The sequence below is a fragment of the Corylus avellana genome, chromosome ca3, assembly GCF_901000735.1.
Source record: "Corylus avellana chromosome ca3, CavTom2PMs-1.0".
Lineage (NCBI taxonomy): Eukaryota > Viridiplantae > Streptophyta > Magnoliopsida > Fagales > Betulaceae > Corylus > Corylus avellana.
Genome location: NC_081543.1, coordinates 4,775,493 through 4,800,780, shown reverse-complemented (window position 1 = coordinate 4,800,780; position 25,288 = coordinate 4,775,493). Strand labels below are relative to the sequence as shown.

Sequence of the window (25,288 nt, the reverse complement as noted above, 5' to 3'; positions counted from 1 at the left end):
GGAAAAAGTTTATTTATTATTTTAGATTTTTTGTTACTTTTATAATCGTACTCTTAAACTTTAAAAAATGTTAATTTAATGTTACCATCTTTCATAAGTTTGTAATGTCAACCATCCCGTCAAAATTCAGCGTTAAATCAAACGGCTGATGAATAAAATCCTCAAAATACTCTCAAGATGTTTATAAAATCACAAAAAAACCTTGAATTTAAACGGGAGTATATTTTGGAGATTTCACTTTCTCTGTTAGAATTTAACGCTAAATTTGAACGGAAAGGTCAACATTGCAAATTTTTGAAAAATAGTAACCCTAAATTAAAATTTTTTAAAGTTAAGACTAAATTGCAAAAATGATGAAAGATCATAAGCGACAAGTAGAATTTTTCCTGAAATATATGACCTGATTTGATTGTATTTAAATCTAATTTGATATTATTTTCACTTACCATTTTATATTCTCCCCACCCACTACAATATTCTACAAATAAACATCATTTGTATTGTAATCAATTATCAAGATCTTTTGGACTTTTCCTTGGTGGTAAAGGTAGGTGTCTACCTTAATCGAATTTAATACAAATCTAATTTGATATCATCTCCACCTACGTATAAGAATTTGCAAATAACTAAATGGTAGTATAAATTGAAGGGGTAATACCATTTTCACAAGTTCTTGTTTACAAGGCCTTCGAAGATCAACACAAGCCCTTGCTTTTTCTAGATAAAAGAGAGTTAAAAAGGAAGAATAAGCACAATTAAAGTTAGCTTCAAATTACACCTCCATTGTTGAACTCAGAAAGAGTACTCAACTATGGATAAATTTGAGGAATTTGGCCAGGGAACTTGCACCACAACCATCTGATCATTATAACTAAATTCAACACCCACTCCATCAATCTTGCAACTCATAGGTTTCTCCGATGCAAACACTCTCATTTCTCCACTCCCCTTCACTCCAATCCTCACCAAATTCTCATCATCATCAAACTCAAGTGACTGGATTGCGCCACCGGAGTTTAGCATCTTTACGAGCCCAATCGGAGCAACTTGGACTAGTTTGTTCGACAGGGTTGTCACCGGAGAAACAGTGAGAAGCTCATAAGTAAATGGCTCAAGTGAAATCTCCATTTTCTCCGATGACTTCAAGAGCTTTAGTTTCTCTTCCTTGAACATATATATAGCAAATATATTCACCCCTTTTGTGGGAATTGGGTGCTTCCCATTGTTCCACTCGATATCTTTAGGACTTGCAGAGCAGGCCAGACAGTGTGAACATTCTGAGGCACTCTTGTTTCGCCTGGTTTGGAGGCACCACCCTCCTCCTTGACAGTTGAAGGTCCCTACAACTCCGGTGTACTGTAGCACATCAAATGACAAACATTAAACTATAAGAACAAAAGGAGAAAACAAAAAATTAAATGCTTCTAAGGTGTGTTATTAAATCGATTTTTTGAAGAAATTATTTTTCCCGAATTGAAATGCATTAGGTTACACAATTAATTTAACAATCATTAACCGCTAACCATCATATATTAATAGATATTCCTTATCACTCTGAGCTAAGTGCGTCATCAAAGTGCCATTAACGCCCTACAGTTCACTGTTATTCAAATGCCCGCGTGCACATAAGTAGTTTGAACTAAGATCCCCAACAATTTTGAAGAAATTATAGATTCTCAAATTACATCATTTAGGTTGTTTTTAGGCATAGAAACGTTTGAAAAATTCAACCTATTAAGAATGTGGCATGTTACATTTGAGAATTAAGAATATTTTCATTAGATTCTTGCTCTTTATGTTTGTAAAACAACTTTAAGCCAAAACTATATTTTGGTTATATGAAGAAGAAACGTCTTTGCAAAAGTAAAGAACAAGTCTTTTGAGAGGAGAATTATTTCTGGTTATCTTGATAAGGTGTCATATTTTTAATATGTGACATTTTTCGAGCGTTTCAATGCCTAAAAATTATAGAGGATCTTAATCCCACAAGTGCATACACCTAAGCATTGCTTGTTTTAAAGTAATAGCTTTGTGTGTTGAATCTTATATATGCCGGCTTAACTTTCTTTTTGTTGCACATGAGACTCTTCTTTCAAGAAATTTTAAATCTTTCCACTTAAAACATTCAGCATTAATCCACAAATTGGTGTATATACATATTAATTTTTCAAAATTCTTTAACAAAAACTAATTAAGTTGACTAGATAAGAAGCTGTACAATATCCATCATGTACACTAGGATATATGTTTTTGGGCAAAATTTTGACAGAATTTCTAGGACTTGGAAACAGATGTCTTACCTTGTTAAGGTTCCAAATCTTGAGCAGTGTTTTCCCATCATGTAATGGGTCTTCAAACAGGCAATCTCTAGCAGGAAGTGCATAGTATTGGCATCTCAAAACAGACCCATCTGGCAACACAAGGCTCTTGAGCAACTCAAAGTTGTGTTTTCCAACATAGTCGCTTACATAAATTGGTCCCCCAGAAATAGCCCGAGATGCTGCATGGAACTCAGCACAAGGATGAGTGGATTGGAACATGTCCCAATCTGGATGTATAAAATTCCCCATCCACAAGCTGTTGTAGGCACAATGCACCATGTGACATCCTTGTAGCCAAAATGTCCCATTTGGATCCCCCGACGGGTCCGTGCACCAAAAGTCGTCACCTGTATAAATTTCAGGAAAAAGCTTTAACAAAACTTAACGTATAAATTCTCTCAGTTTGAGTATTTTGTAAACTTCTTAACGTAATCTTAAACGGGCTCTTAGAGATGTACCGACGCGTCCTAATGCTATGGCCTCGGTTCCGAGGAACATGAAGTCATTGCAGTGCTCCATGCTAGCAATGACACCATTTCCTTTGAAGTGTTTTCTGATTGAAGCAGTGAGGGCCTTGTAATAAGCTTTGGCCAGCTCAACTCGACCTCCAAATTCCTCTGATAGCATCTCAAGTAACTGCAAACGCCAAATATGAACATTAAAATCTCTCAATGCAGCTGGAACTTCATTTGTTTTTCAGTCGAGCAAAGCAAGAGTTCATCAACTCCATTGGCCCATCCACAATGGTTTAATAATGCCAGATTGGCCCAACTGGTATCTGGCAGCTTACCAAAAGCCCAGCACTGAAAACACATCAATTTAATCGTTCAAAATTAAAATATAAGGGAGAGAGAATTGAAATCACACCGTTCGTTTGCTAAAATTTCAGTTTTTGTCTTTTGGTTTATATTTTTCAAAACAAAAACATTAGGAAAATTTTTATTACGAAAATGCTAAGTACTTTTCTGCTGTTTTATTAGTGTCCTTTTGGTCTTAGGTGAATAGTATTTTCTAAAAAAAATATATAAAATAATCTATATTTCTCTTACATGATTTTTAGAAAATAATATCCCCTATGACTACGAGGACACTAAGAGAAACACCATGAGAGCACCTAACAGTCCCAAAATTTTAAACTTTTAAAAGTGTCAATTTAGTGTATTCATCTTTCAATTTTTATTTAATTCACTCATCTGTTAGGATTTTCTATTAAATTCAGTCAAAATTTTCAAAATATCCATTTATTTTTTCTTAACAAAATACTAGTTTTTTTTTTTCAAATATTTAGGCTTGGATATTTTTGCATCTTCCATTAAATCCTGACGAGGACCTAAATCCTTGAATTTTTTTTTTTTCCTAAAAAAAAGAGAACTAATTTGGGAACTTTAACACCCTTCCCTTAGAATTTAACGAAAAATTTTAACAGATGATTGAAATTAATAATAATAAAAAAAAAAAGCCGCTAAACTGACACTTTTTAAAATTAAGGATATAATTACAAAAACAATAAAAACAAAAGTGATAAATGAAGTTTTCCAAAACATTAATATACAATCCAAACATAAAACTCTTAAAAAAAAAAAAAAACCAAACATACAAACAATTTTTTTTATTATGCAACTTCATAACACCTTTTCAAAAGAAAAAAAATAAAGAATATGTCCAAAAGAATTAACAAATAAATATGTGGTTTCACATGATAGACTTTTTTCTTTTTTCTTTTTTTTTGTGTGCAACATGCATGAATCAATGAAAGATGGGCTGTAATTTGTTTAATTTTATGCTAAATGATACCGACATGATGATAATGATAAGACTCACCTGTGGATACCGGTAGACGACACGTGCCAAGACAAGGAGATGACAAAAGACATCTGGATGAGACAAGTGGCTTTACCTCCTGCAATTGCAATATTACCATCGCAATTGTACATAGTTGGCTTGTCCTCTTCGATTCAAATAATTGGTAATAACGACAACTTTTTTTTTTTTATACCAGCTCGAAGAGTAACGTAGAAGAAGGAGGGTTAGACTTTTTTTTTTTTTTTTCCGTGATTTTTAAAATTTAATAATAATATTTGTGCATTAATATATTGTTTTCTATATTTTTTCAGAAGAAGAAGTGGGGTTTCGAGAACTTACGTGTATTACGTCAACCTTGACGCCGTCGATCCCCGCCGATGCAAGATGCGAGTGAAGCCCCTCGTACATCTTGTGGGCCAGCTCCGGCGGGACTAACCCCACCCCATTGTTAACGATCTTGTCGACGGCGAGATCTTCCATTGTCATCAGCAATCCCTCTGACAGCTTAGGAGTAATCACCCTCGACTCCGGCATTCCAGGGACATTGGGTCTAATCCCACCCCAATACCCGCAAAGTGCATGCCAAACGTACACGTGATCTACGGTCCTAAATTCATCCTTAAGGTCCCTGACAAAGGCACCTAGCCCTTCATGATTTCCATAGTCCCTGAATTTGTAATTTTCCTCGAACTTTATGAGCCTACATGGCATTTGCTCACCAGCAGCCGTCCGATTCATGCCCTCTTGAGAAATGGGGTCGTCATCGTGAGAAATGGACTGCCACCCGTCATCAATCAGGACCATTCCTGGAGGACACCCACCCTCCACAAGCCCCTTCACACCTTCCCAAACCCCCTGCGGGTGCACCTTAAGATAGAATGCATCCCACGTACACCAACCGAATTTGTCGACTATAGCTGGCGGGTTTTTCTCTTCAAGAAGCCTGAAGGTTCCCAGGTGGGCCCTCATCACCTTCATGGCCTCCTTGACGAGAATATAAGGGTCGTCACCGACATGCATGTAAACGCAGCTCCTGAAGCTGGACCCACAGACACGTGTGGACCCACTCTCCACGCACACGTGGAGATTGTCGTCGTCGTCAGCAACCCCAGGCTGGAGAGAAGCTCTGAATGGTCCTTCGAGGAGGGGAAGCAAGAGAACGTACGGACGCCCCGGCCCGGCGTCGTTTTTGTCCAAGATCATCATCTGGGTCTCATGCTCAACGTCTCTTCCGCTGCTTCCAACCCAGTGGGTGGTCCACCAGACCTTGAACCGGAATATGCTCATGAACCTTATTCCCCTCAGCTTGCCGATTGGAATCACGTGCCGGCTCGACGGGTCGTCGGCGTCGAACCCCACAAAGCAGCCGACCAAGTTCTTGGTCTTGTCTGAAGAGATAAAGGGTGATGGCGTGGCTATGATGTTCACGGGGACGTCAGTGAGAAACGGATGGCCGTTGGCAAGAAAGTTTGATCCCTCCAACGTTATTGACAATGGTACTATACTGTCGTCAGGGAGCCCCATTACGTCAGGGGCATTTTTGCTTAAGCTTGGAGCCATTGGGAGAACTTGGGAAGGAAGAGTGAGAGAGGGGGGGTTGGTAATTTGGCTAGTTGGGTTAGTGCTAAGAGCAAGCACATAGGTGGCGTTTATATAGAGTTTGAGAAATATATTGTGGAATCTAGGGCCCTGTTTGTCAATGCCCTGGAACGGTACTGTTCCAGGGTCGGTACTGTAGTTTATTTTTTTTGAAAATAAGTGTTTGAATGGTTTTAGTAAAAATGTTTTGCGAAGAAAAGTGAAAAAATATATTTTATATGAAAAAATGTAAAAAATTTATTTTGTAGTGATTTTTTTTTATTTAAATAATAATAATAAAAATGATTGATGTAGTATAAAAAGTAGAGATGTTGAGATTAATTTTAAAGTGAAAAGATTTTTTTTTTGAGATCGAGGGAAGCCCTGGAATCATTGGCAAACAGGACTTAGAAGAGTGTAATGTTGGAGGAAAACTTGGTCATGACTCATGAGTTGCTAAAGTATGGGAACAAAATATTATACAAGTGGGGGAGTAAATTTTGCTGTCGTGGGTCATTCTAGTGACTAACTGACAATAATCTATAGGGTTATAAGGGTCATTTGGGTGGCTGTACGTTTTCAGACAACTTGGACATATGAAAATGAAAATCAATTTTCAAATATTTGAAAAATTAAAAAAAAAATTATAGACTACCACATCATTCTAATTATATAAAAATTATATAGTGTAATTTTCTGAATAGCAAAAAAATTATCGTTTAAGAGTGTTTTAAAAAAGTTGTAGAAACCTGTAGTTTGAAATTGCGGCCAAAGAGTATGTTTTTAAAAACTATACTGTAATTTTAAAAGATAAACATTTATCAAAAAATTTAAAAACAGTAGTTAATTTTAATAATTGTATTTTCAATTGCACGTTTTTATAGTGGCACTTTGAGAAAAGCAAATTCAAACTGACTATAGATGGGGTTACTCATATATATCGAGTGCATGTAAGGGGGGCAATATTGTGAGGCTTTGCCTTCATATTGTCTACAACTATTCCTCTTTAGGGTTGTACTTACAAAGGCTAAAGGAGTTTGGCTGTTGAATTCAGAGGGCAATTGAGGATGGATGTACAAGTAGCAAGCTATTGAATCAAAGAATATGTATGGAGAATAGATGTGACAGCCTCACAGGGAGGAAGAATCAAGAATGTATGGAGAATAAGCTCAATGGGGACCAACTTTCTCCAAGTGGGGTCAATTGGAAGTTACTTCAAAGGGGTCTAGCATCTACGTTCTCTGAGAGGGCATTGGAAAATCTTTTTCTCACAGGGAGGAAGATTATGGGGACCCATTTTTCTCAAAGTGGGGTCAATTGGAAGCTACCCCATGGGGTCTACCATCTACTTTGAGAGGACACTGCCAAATCTTCTTCTTTATTCTGATATCTCCAGAGTTCGTTGCTTTTCTAGATGCTTCTTGGGCTTTTCTCACCACGATCAACCTGTTGTTTCGGCCAAGACTTGCGGCGCTTTACTTGTAATTATGCTTCTTTCTTCATGGGTTTTCTCCAATTAATATATCTTCCCACTTTAATTGAGTAGTTTGAGGACTCTATCCATCAAACATGCAATATCTACATCTCTTGTGTCACTCACTCCTGTTTAATGAATGAAAACTTTTAAATCAGCAATCAACGAACAACAGTGGTTTGTGTTCTCTAGATAGCCAACATCTATTATCTTTTTGGTGTTTTTTTTTTTTTTTCTCTTTTATTTAATTAGTGGCATGGATTGCATTCAATAACTACAGAAAAAAGTAGACAGTATATATGATATGATATGTATGACGGTGAGTTTTCTTTTTGTGTAGGGACGTCATTGATTTCGAAGGCGACCGCTAGAAACTTCCAAGGAGCTGGGGACAAATAAATTGACATTCCAACTGAAGATTATGGTCCTACTCGAATCCGGATCAATCTCGACCATTCATAGACCCAATTGACGAATCTACCCTTGCATGTCCATATATAAGATACTTTGGGTATAATATATATATATAAGCCAATATTTCTCTCGTCTTCAAATATATGTTCCTTATCTACCATTAGATTAAGATTCATTGATTACGTCTATAACATCATTGTCAGTGCCAAATGGATCAGGATTTTGATCCCGGAGAGGCACCAATTTCTTATAACACGACGGGAGATGATCAATTTAATTATTATGGGTGCAAATAGGAAGCTTTTAAAAGTTGCATCAATTTTAAAAAGGCATAATAATGGTATAAGACGTCATTTAGGGATGAAATGAATATATTATGAAATGAATATGAATATTGTATGAACTTATGTTTAATGGGATAAATTAGGTTCTTAGAAGAAACTGAGGCCTTATAACGTAAGTGATAATTTTTATTGAACAATTCTCTATCAAACTTTATTCTACACTACTCTTGAATAGAGATTACAAGACTACGTAGACTAGGAGTCTTGCTTGCACCGAAAGAAAGACTAGTATGGAAAGAAGACTAACATAGACCTATGACTAGGCCTGGGTATCGGTCGAAACGGTCCGGTTAAGGACTTTATCGGTTATTAACCGATAATTTTCGGTTAAACACGGTTAAACGGTCCGGTTAAACCGGTTAACCGATTTAACCGAGGGCTTTATATTGATTTATTTTGTTGGGCCAAAAACCAAAAATGAGTTTTTTTGACTTTTGAGAGCCCAAATACTTTTTGTTGGGCTAAAATAATTTATTAAAAATGAGTTGTTTTATGGACCAAATACTTTTTGTTGGGACCCAAATATTTGTTTTTTGGGCTAAAAATTGAAGCTTTTTTATATTGATCCACTTCAACTTTTTTTTTAAAAAAAAAAAAATATTATAAAATACATTTTTCCAAAGCAAATGGACTAATTAACATAATGAATGCTAATTAGACTAGCAAAACTAGTTAATGAAAAATGCTTTTACCAAAGGCAAAGAAATCTCATCAAATGCCATCACTTAAAAAACATCAAACCTACCCAAACCCAAATTAAAATAAAATTCATTAATGAATAATAAACAAAGTATTAACTAATTAAAGTCACTTAGCAAAAGGAAAATAAGTCATGGGCAACACCATTACACAAATTCGGAAACCTGTGTCACTTGTAGGAATTTGGAAACCTCTCTAAAAGACTAAACGGCGCCGTTTTGGGACTAGGACTTAAAAAAAATAAAAAATAAAAAAAAAATAAAAAATAAAAAATTCCGGTTTCTTATCGGTTAACCGGTTAACCGATAAGAACCGCTTAACCGGACCAGACCGGACCGGACCGAATTTCGGTATACTTTTTTTAACCGATAAGGATATCGGCATATCGGCTACGGTTTATATCGGTTCGGTCGAAGCCGGTAGACGGCCGGTTAAACTGTAACGGTTAATTTGCCCACCCCTACCTATGACCCATAAAAGGATGTTTTTCTATCTTTTCAAAGGGCACCTCCCATGTGAGAGCCTATCATCCATAAGAGATTATATATTGAGCATTTTTAAGGGTCACTTGTGACAATACCCTCCATTCTTACAAACAGGCCGGGCTATAGAAAGCCCAGATACGGCCCAATTCAACACCATAGTTAAGAAGTTTAGGGCCCAACCCAATCGTACATACATCTCTTTGGACTTTTAGCCCAATAGAAATTTTGGTCTTTGTGGCAAAGCCTCAGCCCGCCCACTGGCTCGCTTCCATTACAGGGAAGAACTTCGACCATGGCTGTGGCTTCGTCTAATACTAATATTGAGTTTTGCGTATCTGAGACTCAAACAGAGAGAAACAGGGCAAAACGAATGGTGGGTACAACTGAAGCAGATAATTGCTCATTTGTATGGGACGAGAATTCTCAGCTCTACTTCCATGCCAGGTTTTCTTTAATACTACATGTTTTGTTTCTCTAAATTTGGATTTTCTATTTGTCATAAGCTCCCAAACTATAATTCAGGCTTCTTCGTTGGTTAAACCAAAATTTTCTCACTTTTATGCATCCGTAAGTCTATTGGCTCACAAGAACGGATGGTTAAAACCTAAGCACGTAGCCTAAGTTTTGGATGAAGGTGATGCCTAACATGTTATGGCAATAACTTGTTTTTGGGTTTCGATTTGATGCAGTAGTGGGTTTTACCATGACCCAGTTGCCGGATGGTACTATAGTAGTAGAGATGGTCTTTACTACAAATTTGAGAAAGGAAATTATGTGCTTCTGGAGTCTGACAAGGTACCAGCTTTCCCCTTATCTGGTTGTTTTTCACGGAGGATTATGTTATATAAGTATAATATTCTTGTTGCTCATTATCTTTGTTTGTTTCAGAGTGATGAAGGGGAAGTTAATCAGAGCAAGGAAACTGGTAATGATAATCCCCTTCAGGATGATGAAGCTGAGGCTTCCCAGTGTATGGAAAATGCTCCTGACGGGCAAACGCTAGGTGAGCCGAGTATGCATGCCAGCTGTTATATTGAAGTTTGTATATTATGTTGGTTCCATTCCAAAGAAATGAAAGAATGATGATTTATCAGTATATGACCTGACAAGACCATAATGGTTCTACCTAGGGTTTGTGGTTGGACCTGTATTAAATATCAACTGGGTGAATTTGCCATAGCCATCCATTTAATACCATCTTGACAACAGAAACTATGTTGATGTTGTAAATGTCATGGGTTTGCTTTAGTCCTGTGTGGGCCAGATCAGTTTATGTTCCTTGTCACTAGTGTTTGATGAGTCTGGATTGAAATCTCTTCACCATGCTACTACCTCTCTATATTGCATTTTGATTTTTATTAACACTTCACGGCAGTAATTAGTGCCATACTGTCTTTATATGCTTCTGTATGATGTGCTCAATTTTTTGTATATTGAATATATATAATCAAATACTTTTTCTACATAGAGAGTGGTCTTTTTTTTTTTTTATGTCGGGGAATCTCTCCAAGGCAGGGCCCTTTGGACCCAATCCTGCAGAGTAAACTCCGGTCCCGTGCACCACACCCTTGGAAGTTTCCCTACACAAAACTGGTTAAATCGTTGACTTTTCACCAGGGGGTGTGGCCCCAAGGGATTGTTTGCACCCATGAGGTGTTGAACCTTGAACCTTGAACCTTGAAGAGAGCAAACCCTCAAGACCAAGGCCTTCACCACTTGGGCCAACCCCTTGGGGCTTACATAGAGAGTGGTCATTATCATCGATATCATTGCTAAATATAACAAGTTGCATAGCAATTATACATTCATGGTCTAAACACTATGGCTATTTTCAACGATCAACCCCACAGCCTATGCCGTTGTTATGCCACCTAAATCAATACCTTCACTACAATCTGCACATACATTTGGTGTCATGTCCTGTCTTAATTTAACGGATAGAAAGAGACTAATAAACTGTACTTCATTGCAGTTTAATGAAAGTAGTATTGATTTTTTAGAGGTTCACAAATAAAGTATTCTCCTTCAATGCAATGAATTTGATCAATTAATTGACGCTTTTACTACCAGGCGCCACAGATTGCTCCAATGGTCATTCACCTGATAATCCACCTCCATCGGAATGGTATGCTACTTTAGGCATCTCATTTCCTCATTTTCATCAGTGTATCACTTCATGACCTCTTTTTTTAACAATAGTTATTTACTGTTTCTAGGTTAGAAGATACGCTTATTGAACTTTATTTGTCTGGTTATTCCAAGCCAGTAGTCACTGCTGCAGATGATGTGATGATACCCTTGGAAACGAATGATGTAGATAACTTCCAGTTGTCAGCCAAAGGTTAGTCACAAATTCTCCTCTATTTGATAAAGACTACTATAACTGGAACAGGACCTAAATGAGTTTGTTTAGTGGAATGGCAGGGAGTAGCGATACTTATGAACGTGAAGGAGAATGGCTTCTGGAGGACCATTACGGTGTAACTAATTCTGGCAGAAGCTTCCCTGATGATGGTATGGCCACCATAATGCCGCTAACAATCAAGTTCTTGATATCCATTTTTTTGTTACAATCATAGCGTTGGGTATTGTTCCCTCTCTTCAGTGGCTTGTTTATCCAAAGATTAATACCATTCGCATGTATACATGAAGACTCACCTGTGTTTTCCTAGCAAGTATCAGCCAATTGTCTCTCCAGAAAGCCAATAACCTAACATTTGCATTGTTAGAACAATTTCCGGGATTATTCCCAACATGCATGAACATGAAAACCATTGGAATCCTAATAATACCTTTTCTAAAAGTTCTCAGTTGTCTGTTAAACCAGTCCTAAGTTGTCACAATTTTTTGGCCAAGAACCTTTATTATTTAGAGTTGGTGATCCACAATAAGCACACATATGGATTGACACTAGCATTTTTCCCACAGGTGTTTCATGGGATGAAGAAAACTGGCGAGCACAGTACGGTCAAGTCATTCAATCTGGGGAAGAGCCAATGCCAGAGTTCCCAATTGTTGATTTATGGGACTGGGCATTGGTTACAGGGTCCAGAAAGGATGGAAAAGGTGACACGGTGAGGCTGGTTGGGAGATTGGTGAGGAAGTCTGTTAAGCTTCATCCATCTATGCCTTCTGGTGGTGGTCTTCTAAAAACTGCTCCAATATGTGAAGTACATCTTGATCTGGTACGAGTCACATCAGGTTTGCATTTGCCTCTTTCATTTAACATATGCAGTCCTTCTGCATAATATGCCATGTCATTCTCTATCGGCTTGTATTCGTTTGATTGCTAAGAAGGATTGGATATTTTGGAGGTTGTTGAAAACAGTTGTGTGCGTGTGTGTGATTTTGAGCTTATATGTATGGCTGAATGAAATTTCCTCTCAGGTCAAGTGTACAAGTTGCGGACTCCTAATGTGGGATACTTAGCTTCATTGTCAACTTATGATTCTTCCAACCCAACAAAAGATTGGGGATTCCCTGAATTATCAGTTGATAGGCATTCTCTTCCTCTCTCTAAATCCAGTGGAAAGCATGTATCAAAAACTGCATCTGGAGTAACCGTCAGCAAGGATTTGTCTATGTTGCCAGATAATCTTTCTGCATCTGAGAAGGTAACTTGTTTATTTTAGAAGCTTGGATTTGCATTGATGTGCTGAAACAGTGCCAAATCCTGTTCTAGTCAATTGACAGAGGTATATCAATAGTGTAGGAAGGTGGTTTTGAGGTTTGATAAAGGAATGGCCTTGCTGAGAGTAATTTGATGCTATCAGTGATGCCTTAATGCTTTTATCCGATGCTTGGCATTGTATTTATGCAAGTTTTAGGTGTGCATCAGGGAGGTACCAAACCTACACTAACTAGAAGAACAATTAGAAGTTTGGGGGGTTGGCATATTCGTTTTATAAACTGCCAGCATTACCGGCTGAATGAATAGTGCACCACTAACGCTATCATGATTGAGTCATCATAAGTTGATTTTGGACTCAGCAATTTTCTATTTATCGGAAATGTTCTGTATGTTGTAACCCATCTACAGATGTATACTGTATATGATCTTCTTCTGGATTGTATGCATCTTTTTTCACAATCTGCTTTGTTTAACTCATAATCTGTCTCCTGTTGCAATTCCAGAGTAGAAACCATGTGTATAGGGACAGAGCTGCGGAGAGACGAACGTTACATGGCGGTTTTGGAGTGGGTCCTGGACAAAAGAATTCAATAGTCAGTGAAAATGATCTTCCATCATCACCAGCTTCTTCAGGTAGAGAAGAAGCAGCAGCTGAGGCCTTGAATATGTCATTTGGAGCTGATAGTTACGCCAGAAAACTTTTAGAAAGCATGGGCTGGAAGGAGGTAAATTCTAATCGCACTCCAGGTCTTTCAGAATATCTGTTTAGAAGAGAACTGTAACAAGAGATGCAGTTAGCTGGTTATATCATTTGTTCTAGACCAATAGGTTCACTTGGCTCACATTAATGGCCGTGTTACATGACGGGGGCTTTTCAAAAACTTTTTAAGGCCTTGTTATTTCTTGAAAAGTTTAAAGTATTAACAAACAACTTCAAATGCCAAACATTCACAGAACACTCAAAACAATTTTCGCCTTTATGCAACATTAAAAAAAGTTTTCAACTGAAAAGCAAAAAGTACCCTCTAAAAAGTGTTATCAAACGAACTGTAAATCTTTGCAAAAATTCCTATGAAAGACTGGGTTTTTTAAAATTTTTTATTAATGATTAGGGCATTGGAGTTTGGGCTTATTATAACTGAAGTCTGAGGATAAGACGAGTTGGATGGGTCACGGATGGAAATGTTCCAATTTGACAGCTTCTTTGAACTATGGGGCGTGCTTTTGTAAACTCGCTTCTTTTATTGAGCTTTGCCTTTGCCTAATGCGTGCAGGGGGAGGGCCTCGGCAACACCACAAAGGGATTGGTTGAACCAATACAAGCAGTTGGAAACGTTGGTAATGCTGGGTTGGGTTGGCCTCGGGGAATAGCAAAGCGCCACCGAGATATATGACTTTTATGTACATAGTTTTCTTCTAAATTAGGTTGGAGAAATTTTTTATAATCCAGTCTATCAAATTAAGCTTGTTTAACATACATTTTTAATAAAGTAAGTGATTCTCAATTATCAAATTCAAAATCCAAAAGGAACAACCTAATACACATTTACTTGCATAACAAGATTTCTCGTAGTGGAATTAATTGAACTTTAGAGTGTCTTTAGTTTGGTTGTACTAGCATAATTCCAGAATAGACTGTCGCACAGTTTCGCCCTTGTTGTAAAATGTTCTTGAAACATTAGTGTTAGCATTAAGGCTTCGATTGAGTTTAGATTTTAAGGCCTAATGTTTTGGAACATGTTACTGCCTGCAATGGACAATTCTTATATGTGAATCATACAAAAGATCCAATTTGAAGTGACTTAAGCCTTCACATGTTGGATGAATTTTGGGGTTAAAAATTACAAGCGATATTATTAACCCATTGGATGAAAAAAATAAATCTCATTTTATTAGACAAATTAATATTAATATTAATTCTACGCCATAAAATTGCTAAGCCCAATATTATAAAATTTACATAAATTAATACATATAGTTTTGTACAACTAACGTATATATACAATTTTTATTACATATATTATCTATGTATTATTAACACATTTAACATTATATACACACGCCAACCAGATTGAGAGGGTCGTTCAACAATTGCTCGCTTTATGCACATAAAATCAGAAATCTAGTGGTGAAGGCTTTCAATGGACTCCTATATGTACATAGTTTAAATCTTCCAAGTTCCAAGAATGCCGATTTTAACCATATCTGTTTATTGGGGTGTGATCGGATCTGAATTTGAGAGCAATCGCCGGTTCAACCAATCCGACTGACCGATCTGATCCCATTTAGAACCTCCATATATAAAGATATATGCCCTTTCAAAGAAACACTGGAAGAGAATTCAGGATTAGCTTACCCTCATCCTCTAAGCCAAAATTTTTTGATTAGTTATAATGTACAGATCACAAGGAGAAGGGGGGGACAAATTGATTAAGTCATACAAAATTGCCAAGAATATCTCAGTTGCCAGATTCCCCAGAAATCATCACCTCATCTTGAGCTTTCTTGTCAGCAGCTGAATTGGTATTTTCCTCCTCAATTACGCTCTTCTGATGCAGCTCATCCTTCAGGCTTTCAACCTCTCGATCCTTTTCTTGTAGCTTCTCTTGCAAAATAAGCACCTGGAATAGAGGATGCATTAAATATGGAAGGGAACTTTTTAACTAATCATTATCAGCAATAACAGTAAGAAACCCAATATGATGTAAAAGGGGTTTAAGTTCGTCTGTATCTCATTCAACACTTAATATTTGATGACTTTATTGCGCATTTACACTTTAAATCAGCTTTACAAAATCTCTGATTCTGGCCATAAATCATTAGTGTATTAATATCCAATAAAGACAATCATACAGCACTGATCATCAAATACAAGTTATCATTTTTCCCAGAAAATTGGTATAATACATAAATAAATAAGAAATGAAAGATGAAAACATAAATAAATTGGTATCATCATATATAAGCATAAATAAACAAACAGCACAATACACCCCACGTAAATTAAGAAAGGAAAGAAAGATGAAAACCATTTCATTTGATCTTTCCACATCATTTGTCAGCCCCTCCATATGTTTGTGCAGACCTGTATGCAATGGAGCAAAGAGGATCAATACAGCATGACTTTTACAAACCATTGGTAGAACAACGTTACTTCAATTTCATGTACAAAATGATTTCAATTGAAGTATACCCTCAACAATCACCCTTGTTTCCCTTTGAAATAAATGAGCACAAAGGCTAATAAATTGTGTGATGCTAAAGAAACTGGAACTGGAGATTAATTATGACGGCAATTCCAGTTCAGTCTGGATTGGAATTGGGGTGGGTTCATAACTCTAGCAATTGGCTATAAAGAAAACGGATATTAGGGATGCATCTTATTCATTAGAAATGAATATTCTAAAGGTCTAAATTAAAAACTGATTGCCTTCTCCTTAAAAGAGGATTGATAATGTTAAAACATTCTCAAGAAAGCTTCAATCAATTAAACATTGTTTAGTAACTAATTACTAAGTTGGTTTAATTTCAAAAAGTGGTACAAAGGTATTATTATGTTCATGTAACCATAAATGACTAGTCTATTAATTCACTTTGGCATGCATCCTAAGTGAAACCAAGCCAAAGTGATAAATATACATGCAATTGATATATTACTGACCTTCAAATTGATTTCTGAGTTCGGCATTTTGAGATTTCTGCAATGCAAGTTGCATTGCTAATTCATGCATCTGTAGACAAAAAAAACACAGAGAAAAGAAAAATTATTCAAGAGTTTAGCATAATATGAAAATCAATCAATCAATCAATAAATTCTGGAAACATAAAATATTTTGCTCAGCATCATATTACAGACTGCATCAAATTGGTTTTACTTAGGTGGGTGCCTATCATTGCGTTCAAGTAATTTCTGTAATCATTTCTTATTATCAATACAAAATCAGCAGCAAAACTGTTTCTTAGGATATACCATATATCAACCCAAAAACAGAAAATTAATAGAAATGAGAAGTACAATAACATGTACTATAATGCAAATACGATTGCAACACCTTTCCTTCAGAAGCCAGATTTCCAATCTCCTCATTTTCCTCTTGCAGGGTCCTACATTTAGCCATAAGCATCTTGCCCATCTTGCTTTGTGGAGTAAAACTGAGAGCAGAAATAGTATCCTGCTTCTCCTTCAACTCTTTCTCCTTCTCCTCCACCAAATTCTAGCATAATGGCATCACAAAGAAAACGTAAACAGACTTGTCAAAATGCAAAACGCACATTTATGTAGCCACTTTGGGGCGGTCTAAAGTAACAGCATACAACACAATTATAACTTCAAATCAGAAATCTTAAAACCATTAACTGCAATCATAATCACATATGGGAGAAAACAGCAGGGGATATATATTTTTTGACATGAATAAAATGACAGAAGATATAATGTACATAATATATTCAGAGTAATGTGACATCTTTTTCCACTCATAGGCGAGCAAGTGAAGGTCATTTGTGATAGAAGTATACATGATTTTCTTCTCCCATAGAGTGCTTTTCTTTTACAATTCGTTTGTCAACCTCCTTATCAATTCCTTCCTTCTTGCAGTAAGAGATATCTTCCTTTGCATGCATTTCTCTTTTTGCAATGAAGTTTTTGCTGTTTATAACCAAAAAGAAAAGGAGCACATGCATACCCAGGGGTAATAACAACCGTATCTTATGGGAGAGTTTCAAATAATGGCTCATACAATATAAACTATTAGACTCAACAAGATCAAAAGGAAAAAAAGATATCCATGTAAAGCATCAAGTGAAGCAAAAGATTGCTTTCAACTGGCTTTCAGACACAAACCTTTAAGCGAGTAAACTCTTCATGAATTGCTGGATCTAGAAATAATCTCCTAGCCTGTCAAATTAACCACCATTTGAAATTAGCACATTTAGTTAGTTAATTAAAATAACTAAAAAAAAAAGAGCATGTTTCTTTTTCCAATGAAACATTATAGCAGGTTTGAAGTTTTCTATTGATAACTAATAAAAATTTCTAGAATAAAGAAATAAAAACAAAGCAAGAAATACATTGATGCTTTCATAAACAATACTACAATAGCAGTAAGGTAATCACATAAAGCATTCAGCACTACAACAGGGAGTTTGGGAAACAGGAGCAATAAGCCATACAAGATCAAGCATGTGCATTTAAACCACAAGCAACAAAACATCTTGTATATTTCATAGGATGATCAAATATAATTATGGCGCAGATAAAAAATGCCAGTCCACAAACCTAGATAGGAATAACTAACTCAGAATTTCCTCACTGATGCTCACCTTTTCTCATGTGCTTTCAAAGAAGGACTTAGGACAGGTTATGCTTCTGATAAAACAGTAGCTGACCCTCAATAAATAAATGAATTCAGTTCTCAGAATGCCCACCACCCCAGCAATCTCAAATGTGGACACCACTTGTCCAAAGCTGAAAAGCATGGACAGGCTGCTTGTAAATGTCTCTCATGAAGAGTAACGATAATGACAACATAAGAGAGACATGAGAGCCAGCCGCAAATCCTTATCCAGCCAAATAGATGTCTAGGAAGCAGGTTAATTCATTGATTTTATGTTGAAAGTGATATTTATTAGGGTTTGGTAACAAGAAGTTCTCCTTTATGCCAGGATATGCATACAAAAAAAAATCAAAATTTCAAAATCTTGTGAACATTTACAAAGAGGAACTTTACCTATAGCCGCATATGCATTTGACAAGGATATGCATATTGTTGATCTATAAGAACCTCAAATCTGAAGTTTAAAAATCACTGATAACAGTTCACAAAACTGACATGAAAAAGGGTTCCCTAATGAAGTAGATGTACCACGACATATATGTTACTTTGAGGCATAGAGCTTTTGGATTCTTGGCAATCTATGCTTTTGGTGAGTGAGTACTCTACACTTATACAAGGAGAAGAAAACAAGCTAAATGTGACAACGCAAGTAATATATGGCTCACAAAGGAAGTTGAAATTAAATTCCTTCCCCATAAAAATCAGCGACACAGATCCCAAAGATGATAAACTGGCAACAATAAAAGAAAGATACTGAACAAACAATTATAGTAACTCCTGATCCTCTAATTTCACGAATATTATATACCCCAATAACAAATTCTTTCCCCAAGAAAAGCAAATCACAATATATTTATGTTACCTGCATTGATGGTGGCTTGAGTTGCGCTTTTAATTCCCTAACAGCGGACTGGAAATTGAAGAATGAATTTGATCTTAGATAGCCATCAAATCAGAAAATTACACACAAGTAATCAACATAGCAGAAAACCAAGCAGTGTACAAAGTGCATAGAGTAATAAGATTCAGGATAATTTAATAAAGGAAGTTAGGGGAGAAGGTGAAGTCACAAATTTCTTTCTTCACATCAATTAGAGAAACCTTTAAGGGAAACCACTCAACTGTATAATTTGATATCAGACAGCACATACATTTTCTAAGTCTTTAACACAAGCCATAATGGCACAGTTACTGCTTGGCATCCCTTGTTGTAACACCCCACCCCATTGACACATAATATTGTCCGCTCTTGGCTCCCCCGAACCAGACTTCCCAGGAGGTTACCCATCATGGTACTGCTCTCGCATAAGTTCGCTTAACTGTGTTATTATGATGGGATCATGATCATCATTGCTTTAAAACGCATTGTTGTCATAAAGGGTGTAAGTATACATATAAACACATCTCCATCTCCATACCCAAGTGATGTGGGACGCCACACTTGTAAATACTGTTTTGTGTTTAATTGTGGTGATGTCTTGTCCAGGAATCTGGACTAATTCCATGCAGTCTCTTTTATGGCTAATTCCAAGCACTTTTAATGAAGAAATGCCATGCCATAAAAGCTAATCTCAAGGTTAATTACTGGGCTTAAAGCACTTTGTCCTAAGTTGAAGGAGATTAAACAAGTAGTTTATCACTCTCAATCAGGTCAAAGGAAGCTAGCACGAGAATTTATCTCCGGATTGTGGAGAAGCAGTTCTTATTTCAATAAATAGGCTAGCCACAATCCTAGAAGCTTACTGAAATTATGCAACTTCATCTAAAAACCTTAGGACATTGCTACAAAAAAATATAGTAGATCTTCTTAAGACTTGCATATGTTCTAACAGACCTTCATGCCAAGGGAGCCATTTTGCAAGAGAACTATATGAAAGTTATAATTCGTCCTATGTTCCTTTAATTTCATCAATGACTATTATTTCTGTTATTTGTTTTAAATTCTCTTCAAATTGTTCCTCTTCTCTTTAGAATGAGTTCTGTTATGATTAAAAAAAGAAATTCGTAGATGCAAAATGACACTACATACTTCAAGAAATAGTATAAAAAATATAAGAAAAAATTTCTTACCTTTAACTCTGCTATTTCCTGCTCCCGTTTTGCAAATGTTACAATGAATGCAGCTTCCTTTCTCTTTGCTTTTTCTAGCTGATAACAAGAAGAAAACATGAATGAAATCGTAGATAATCAATAGTGGCTTTTCATGAGGAAAAAAATGAAAAAGGTAGCATTAAATACCAAACCTGTTCCCTCAATGACTCGTCAGAGGATTTCAGAGTCTGAAGATAATCGATCACTGATTTAGGTTCTACAAAGGAAGGGAAAATCAATTGTTTATAATAACAAAAGGACTTAAATCTTAGAACCGCACATTTACACATACACTGTATAATAAATAAATAAATAAATAAATAATTTTTTCTTGATAAGTAAAATAAATAAATAATAGATGAACTATTTAAGGAAATCTAACCAGGAGAAGTCCCAGCAGGTATGAACGATTCATTCTGAAATGAAGAATGCCACATTTGAATCTCAGATTTTGAAGCTTCAAGTTCGGCCTGAATTGACAAAATCATACTTTAGTGACCGAGTAATTGTTTGGAGGGAAGGCAGAATCATATATTAAGTATAATCACCATTCACTTTTGCGGGCAGCATGAAACTCTTCAACTTTAAATTCGAAAGGAGTAGCACTTATAAAATTTGCACGATAACATCCCAAGTGATGCAAGTGCAAGTGTGGCCTTGAGAAAACTATCTAAGTGTCCCTCTCTACTACTGTTGAAGTTTATTGATCTGAATTTACAAAGTTGAAGAAGTTAATATTTTGTAAGTTGCAAAAACCCAGTTATTATAGATTATACTCAAAGAGCTTAATGTATTTTAACCCTATTTGCTTTTTGACATTCCAAGTGCAAGAAGACTTGCCCTTCAGGATATGTATAACTTAAAAGGATGCACTAATCACTGCTATATGAAGACATTTAACAGAAGTTAACAATCAGGGTTACGAATGTAAGTGAAGCAATCAATATTAAGGTGACTATTGATTCTTATACATTATGAAGATGTTGAGGATATTAAAGACAATAAATTTGTAACAATGTGTTGAAAATTAGTTAAAACAATTAAATATACTATTTCCTATCAGCTTAAGCTCTTGAGTCAATTGGTAATTTAACATGGTAGCAAAATAAATAAATTTGAAGCCTAACTCTATAGTTTATCCCCATTTTAATTAAATATTCCACATGTTAGGTATCACTTATTGAGAGAGGGTTTGAGCCTATTGGCAAGGAAGGGTATTAAAATATTAATTTAAATTATTAATTTCATCATTTTCTATCAACTTAAGATTTTTGGACAACTGATGATTTATCACACTATTCGATACAAAATGAAATTTGGACTTCTATAACAACCTAACATTTTTTTTCTTAATATTATGGATCTACTACCAGAAACTCAATGTCTAATCTTAGCAATCAATGTGCAATCCTGAATAACCTCATTTCAATTATTCAACAATTTCATGTTACTGAGTTTAACGTTGGTCAGATTAATCAACATTCGTAGGCTTCAATGCAACAACAAAGATATTATTTGTAACAAATAGATATGTTGGTTTGTTAATTGGCTCATGAAATGGGTTGGATAGGTATTAGCCTTGATATAACATAATTTGTTACAAATTAGGTAGAAATTGCCTCCCTTTAATTGGTAAAAAAAAAAGAAAGAACCATCTAATGAAAAAGTAAAATATACGAATTAGCATACTCAACAGTTTTAATTGATGTCAGAATCCCTGAAACGCTAGAAATCACCATACTTAAAATTTGAATTCTTACAGTATAACCAAAATTTTCAATTTTTCAGTATGACATACATTAAAATTTAAAAGATCATAGTTAGAAAATAAAAATAATAATAATAATATTTTTTTAAAAAAATCAACATTAGCCAATGAGCTTTAGCTGAAATGGTACTTCCTCCCTTTGTTGCAAGGTGAAGGGTGAGGTCATAGGTTCAAGTCCCACTGGGTGCGTGTGTAACTTACCAATAAAAAAAAAAATCAACATTATTCGTAAATAAAAAGATTTAAAAAAACACTTGTCTACTGGCCAAGGGGCTTCTTGTTCCTCTAAAAAGTACCTTACTCATATAAAACTGAGAAACAAGATAACTACCCTGCACAACGTGTACAGATTAAATTTCTATGTGAAATTTCCTCCCTAATGTTGTGGTAGCAATCATTTCCCTTAAGATCAACATTTAACATATAACAGCACCTAAACTGATAGATGCTACCTACAGAATGACAATGAGGGAACAAAGAGATGGTATCAATTGAGAGGTATGAATACATACTTGGCATGTTGCAAGGTTATCCTGACAGTTTTGAAGACTGCAAAAGAAAATAAAGATTAGACTTAAACAAGGATCGATGCAATCTAACAATTGAAGGCATACAATTACATTCATAAGATAGAAATCATTACATATTTCTTGCAATACCTTTCACGAAGAGACAAAATCATCCCCGTTGCTACACCAGGAGCAGTTTCATCTAATTTTGTTTTACTCTGCATGTTGAACAAAGAAATGATGATCCTCAAAATATGCAAATGACATTCATCCGCTACAAGAATACCATACGGAGAAGGAGTGTAATACGAGAAAGATCAGCATCCGGGGTAGGTAAAGACTTGAAAACATATAAGGTGTGCAAAATATTAATTTATACAATGAAATTATGTGGAATAAAGAAGAATCCAAATGTTGAATTATAGAGAAATACTAGAAAACATAGAGCCTGAAAAAGGTGATGCATCACTGATGCAAGTTTATCAGATGCAATGCATCCCTGTGTCTAACATAGAGCTTCTTGATTTCTCCCAATCTCAAGTAATTGGTGACAGATCTCCACAAATCATAGGAATAACCACCCTATAATCCTTTTCTTTTCTTTTTTCAGTCATTTCTAGTTTTTTTTTAGTTCAAAAAATAAGAATTAGGCATGCATGGGAGGGACAGAGTCATAACTAATGAAAGATTGATGGGGCAGACTCACACCATTCATCTCCCAGTAAAATTTTCAAGAATTGAATAGGCGAGTCCAAGAATTAGGCTTGCAACTCAGAAAAAGATGTTTCCTAAATCAGTTAAGTCCAAAACAATACTTAAACCAGTATTTTCAAGATCTAGTCCAAGCAACATGCAAACTACATTTAGAGATATAGTCAGTCCTCTTTTTTTTATAAGTATAGTCAGTCCCTAATCATATACCAATCTTCTAAATAAACATTACAAAAGAGGAAGCATACAAAAGTATCATGGTCCAATTCAAATTTGAGGCCCCAAAATAGTGCCACTCCTTCGGATAAAAGATTCATGATTTGGAACCATTGAAGATCAACAATAGACAGGAATCTATGAGTTCCCTGCGAATAAAAAATTCACTTCACCAATCTCAACCTTCTCAAATTTTCAGCAAAACACGTATCAACACTTTATAATCACGATTCGTCATGACACTTCTCAGTTACACTCCCTACTATCTCCCATTGCTTCATTAACATTTACTAGCTCATTCCTAATCTCTCTCTCACAATTACACCGACAACCTACACACATGCATACATACAGACATGTAAATCATAGAAGCTGAACAATACCTTCTTTGAACCAAAGATATCATCTTCATCGTCCTCGAGATCCCCAAAGCTTCTCTTATCCACTAAATTATTTTGTACCAAAAAAATAAATTAAACAATTTTAAACTAAGAAAACCACATTTCAAGAATCAGCGTTTGGATACAGAGAAATCGAACTAACCTGAACGCCTGGCATTGTGAGTCCCAGGAAAATCGCCTCCGAAATCATCGTCCTGAGTTTCACAGAACACATTCAAGTTAAAAAAAAAAGAAAAAAAAAAGAAAAAAAAAAAGAGAAGCTAACATAAACGAAAATAAATAGCTAAAGGATTGTAGGAATTATTACTACCTCTTCGAGATGGGAATGGGAAGCCATGGAATTCGAAAACCCTAGGGCTTGTTTTCCCGGAGAATCGGACGATTGCCGTGAAAACGAAACGAAGTCTGTGAAAGGATCCGAAGGACTACCCTCTCGACGCGCCGTTTTGGTCCTCTTTCTATTTCTCGTCTTTTTTTTTGGGGGTCAAGGCCCAGGATCTTCTTCTTTTCTGGGCCGAAGGCCCATGGTCTGCTTGCAAGACATGTTTAGCACCTGCCCAAGACCCAAGTTTTGGATTTACATCCCTAAAAATTAAGCAGCCTGAAATTTATTAAAATTACTTATTAAAAAAAAAAATTATTAAAATTTAGACGGTTTAAGAAAGAGCTTCTAGAACTCACTTGCTCCCACCGAATAACTTCAATAGCTTAAGACTTTACCCAATCACTACAAAACAAAACTTTTTCAATTTTTTTCATATAAAAAATTCAAAACTTTATATCACATCAATCACTTTCTATTACAGTAACAAATGTAAAATCATTTGCCAGACAAGGCTCTAATTGTAGTAAATCTTTTCTTATCTACATGGAATGAATCTTGTCTAAGATAAACACCAAATCTTGGATAACGACTCTCTACAATTTTAAAGAAAATGTAAATTCTAAAATTAAGTGAACTGGTGTCATTTTTTTTTGCATCGAACAGCTTGAAAATGCTTCATATTACCAATGAGAATTGATTATATTTTCATCGGGTTCTTGTATTTTATCCTATAGAAAAGTTTTGAGCAAAAACTTGTTTTTTGTTTTTTTTTTTTTTTTGGAATGTCTCTTTAGAAGTGAAGAATAAGTCTTTTGAGGGTAAATTTTTTTGGCTGCCTCGGAACATGGTACCCATTTTCAACATGTAGCATTTTCCAAGTTGTTTGGTGCAAGAAACGACCTAAATTCACGTAATTTTAAAATCTATCATAAGAAATCATATCCCCTAATTTTCTGTGAAATTCACACATACTAATTGTAATAGATCTTTTATCTTAATGGAATGAGTCTTGGCTCACATAAACAGAAGATAAGATTTAAACTGATTAATGACTTTTGTTTTATTATAAGAGAAAAAATGAAAAAGAAAAATTGCTTAATAAAATGTGACACCTAATTGGTTGTACTATCTTGAGTAATTATTTTGTTTAGATTATAGTTCGAGTAAAGTTAATAATTCTCT

General features: G+C 35.6%; 3 protein-coding genes across 3 annotated transcripts; 1 reads left to right on the top strand and 2 right to left on the bottom strand.

Moving 5' to 3' along the window:
- Nucleotides 1-615: 615 nt before the first annotated feature.
- On the bottom strand, nt 616-5,804 carry LOC132176550 (galactinol--sucrose galactosyltransferase-like). The gene is made up of 4 exons (XM_059588790.1): nt 4,464-5,804; nt 2,780-2,957; nt 2,301-2,668; nt 616-1,356 (listed from the first exon to the last, which is right to left on the bottom strand). Exons 1-4 carry the CDS (start codon nt 5,682-5,684, stop codon nt 793-795), a joined length of 2,331 nt encoding a protein of 776 aa, XP_059444773.1. The 5' UTR covers nt 5,685-5,804; the 3' UTR covers nt 616-792.
- A 3,581-nt stretch (nt 5,805-9,385) lies between these two features.
- LOC132175221 (uncharacterized) lies at nt 9,386-14,222 on the top strand. Its single transcript, XM_059587091.1, has 10 exons — nt 9,386-9,562; nt 9,808-9,913; nt 10,007-10,121; nt 11,189-11,243; nt 11,335-11,459; nt 11,543-11,632; nt 12,047-12,319; nt 12,506-12,732; nt 13,253-13,474; nt 14,024-14,222. Exons 1-10 carry the CDS (start codon nt 9,411-9,413, stop codon nt 14,141-14,143), a joined length of 1,485 nt encoding a protein of 494 aa, XP_059443074.1. The 5' UTR covers nt 9,386-9,410; the 3' UTR covers nt 14,144-14,222.
- An 893-nt stretch (nt 14,223-15,115) lies between these two features.
- Nucleotides 15,116-24,219, bottom strand: LOC132174786 (FKBP12-interacting protein of 37 kDa). Its single transcript, XM_059586463.1, has 14 exons — nt 24,092-24,219; nt 23,924-23,975; nt 23,764-23,825; nt 22,604-22,671; nt 22,457-22,493; nt 20,559-20,646; nt 20,329-20,393; nt 20,156-20,233; nt 18,948-18,995; nt 17,593-17,646; nt 16,802-16,963; nt 16,411-16,480; nt 15,779-15,834; nt 15,116-15,370 (listed from the first exon to the last, which is right to left on the bottom strand). The coding sequence occupies exons 1-14, from the start codon at nt 24,116-24,118 to the stop codon at nt 15,209-15,211; spliced, it is 1,029 nt and encodes a 342-aa protein (XP_059442446.1). The 5' UTR covers nt 24,119-24,219; the 3' UTR covers nt 15,116-15,208.
- Nucleotides 24,220-25,288: the final 1,069 nt, after the last annotated feature.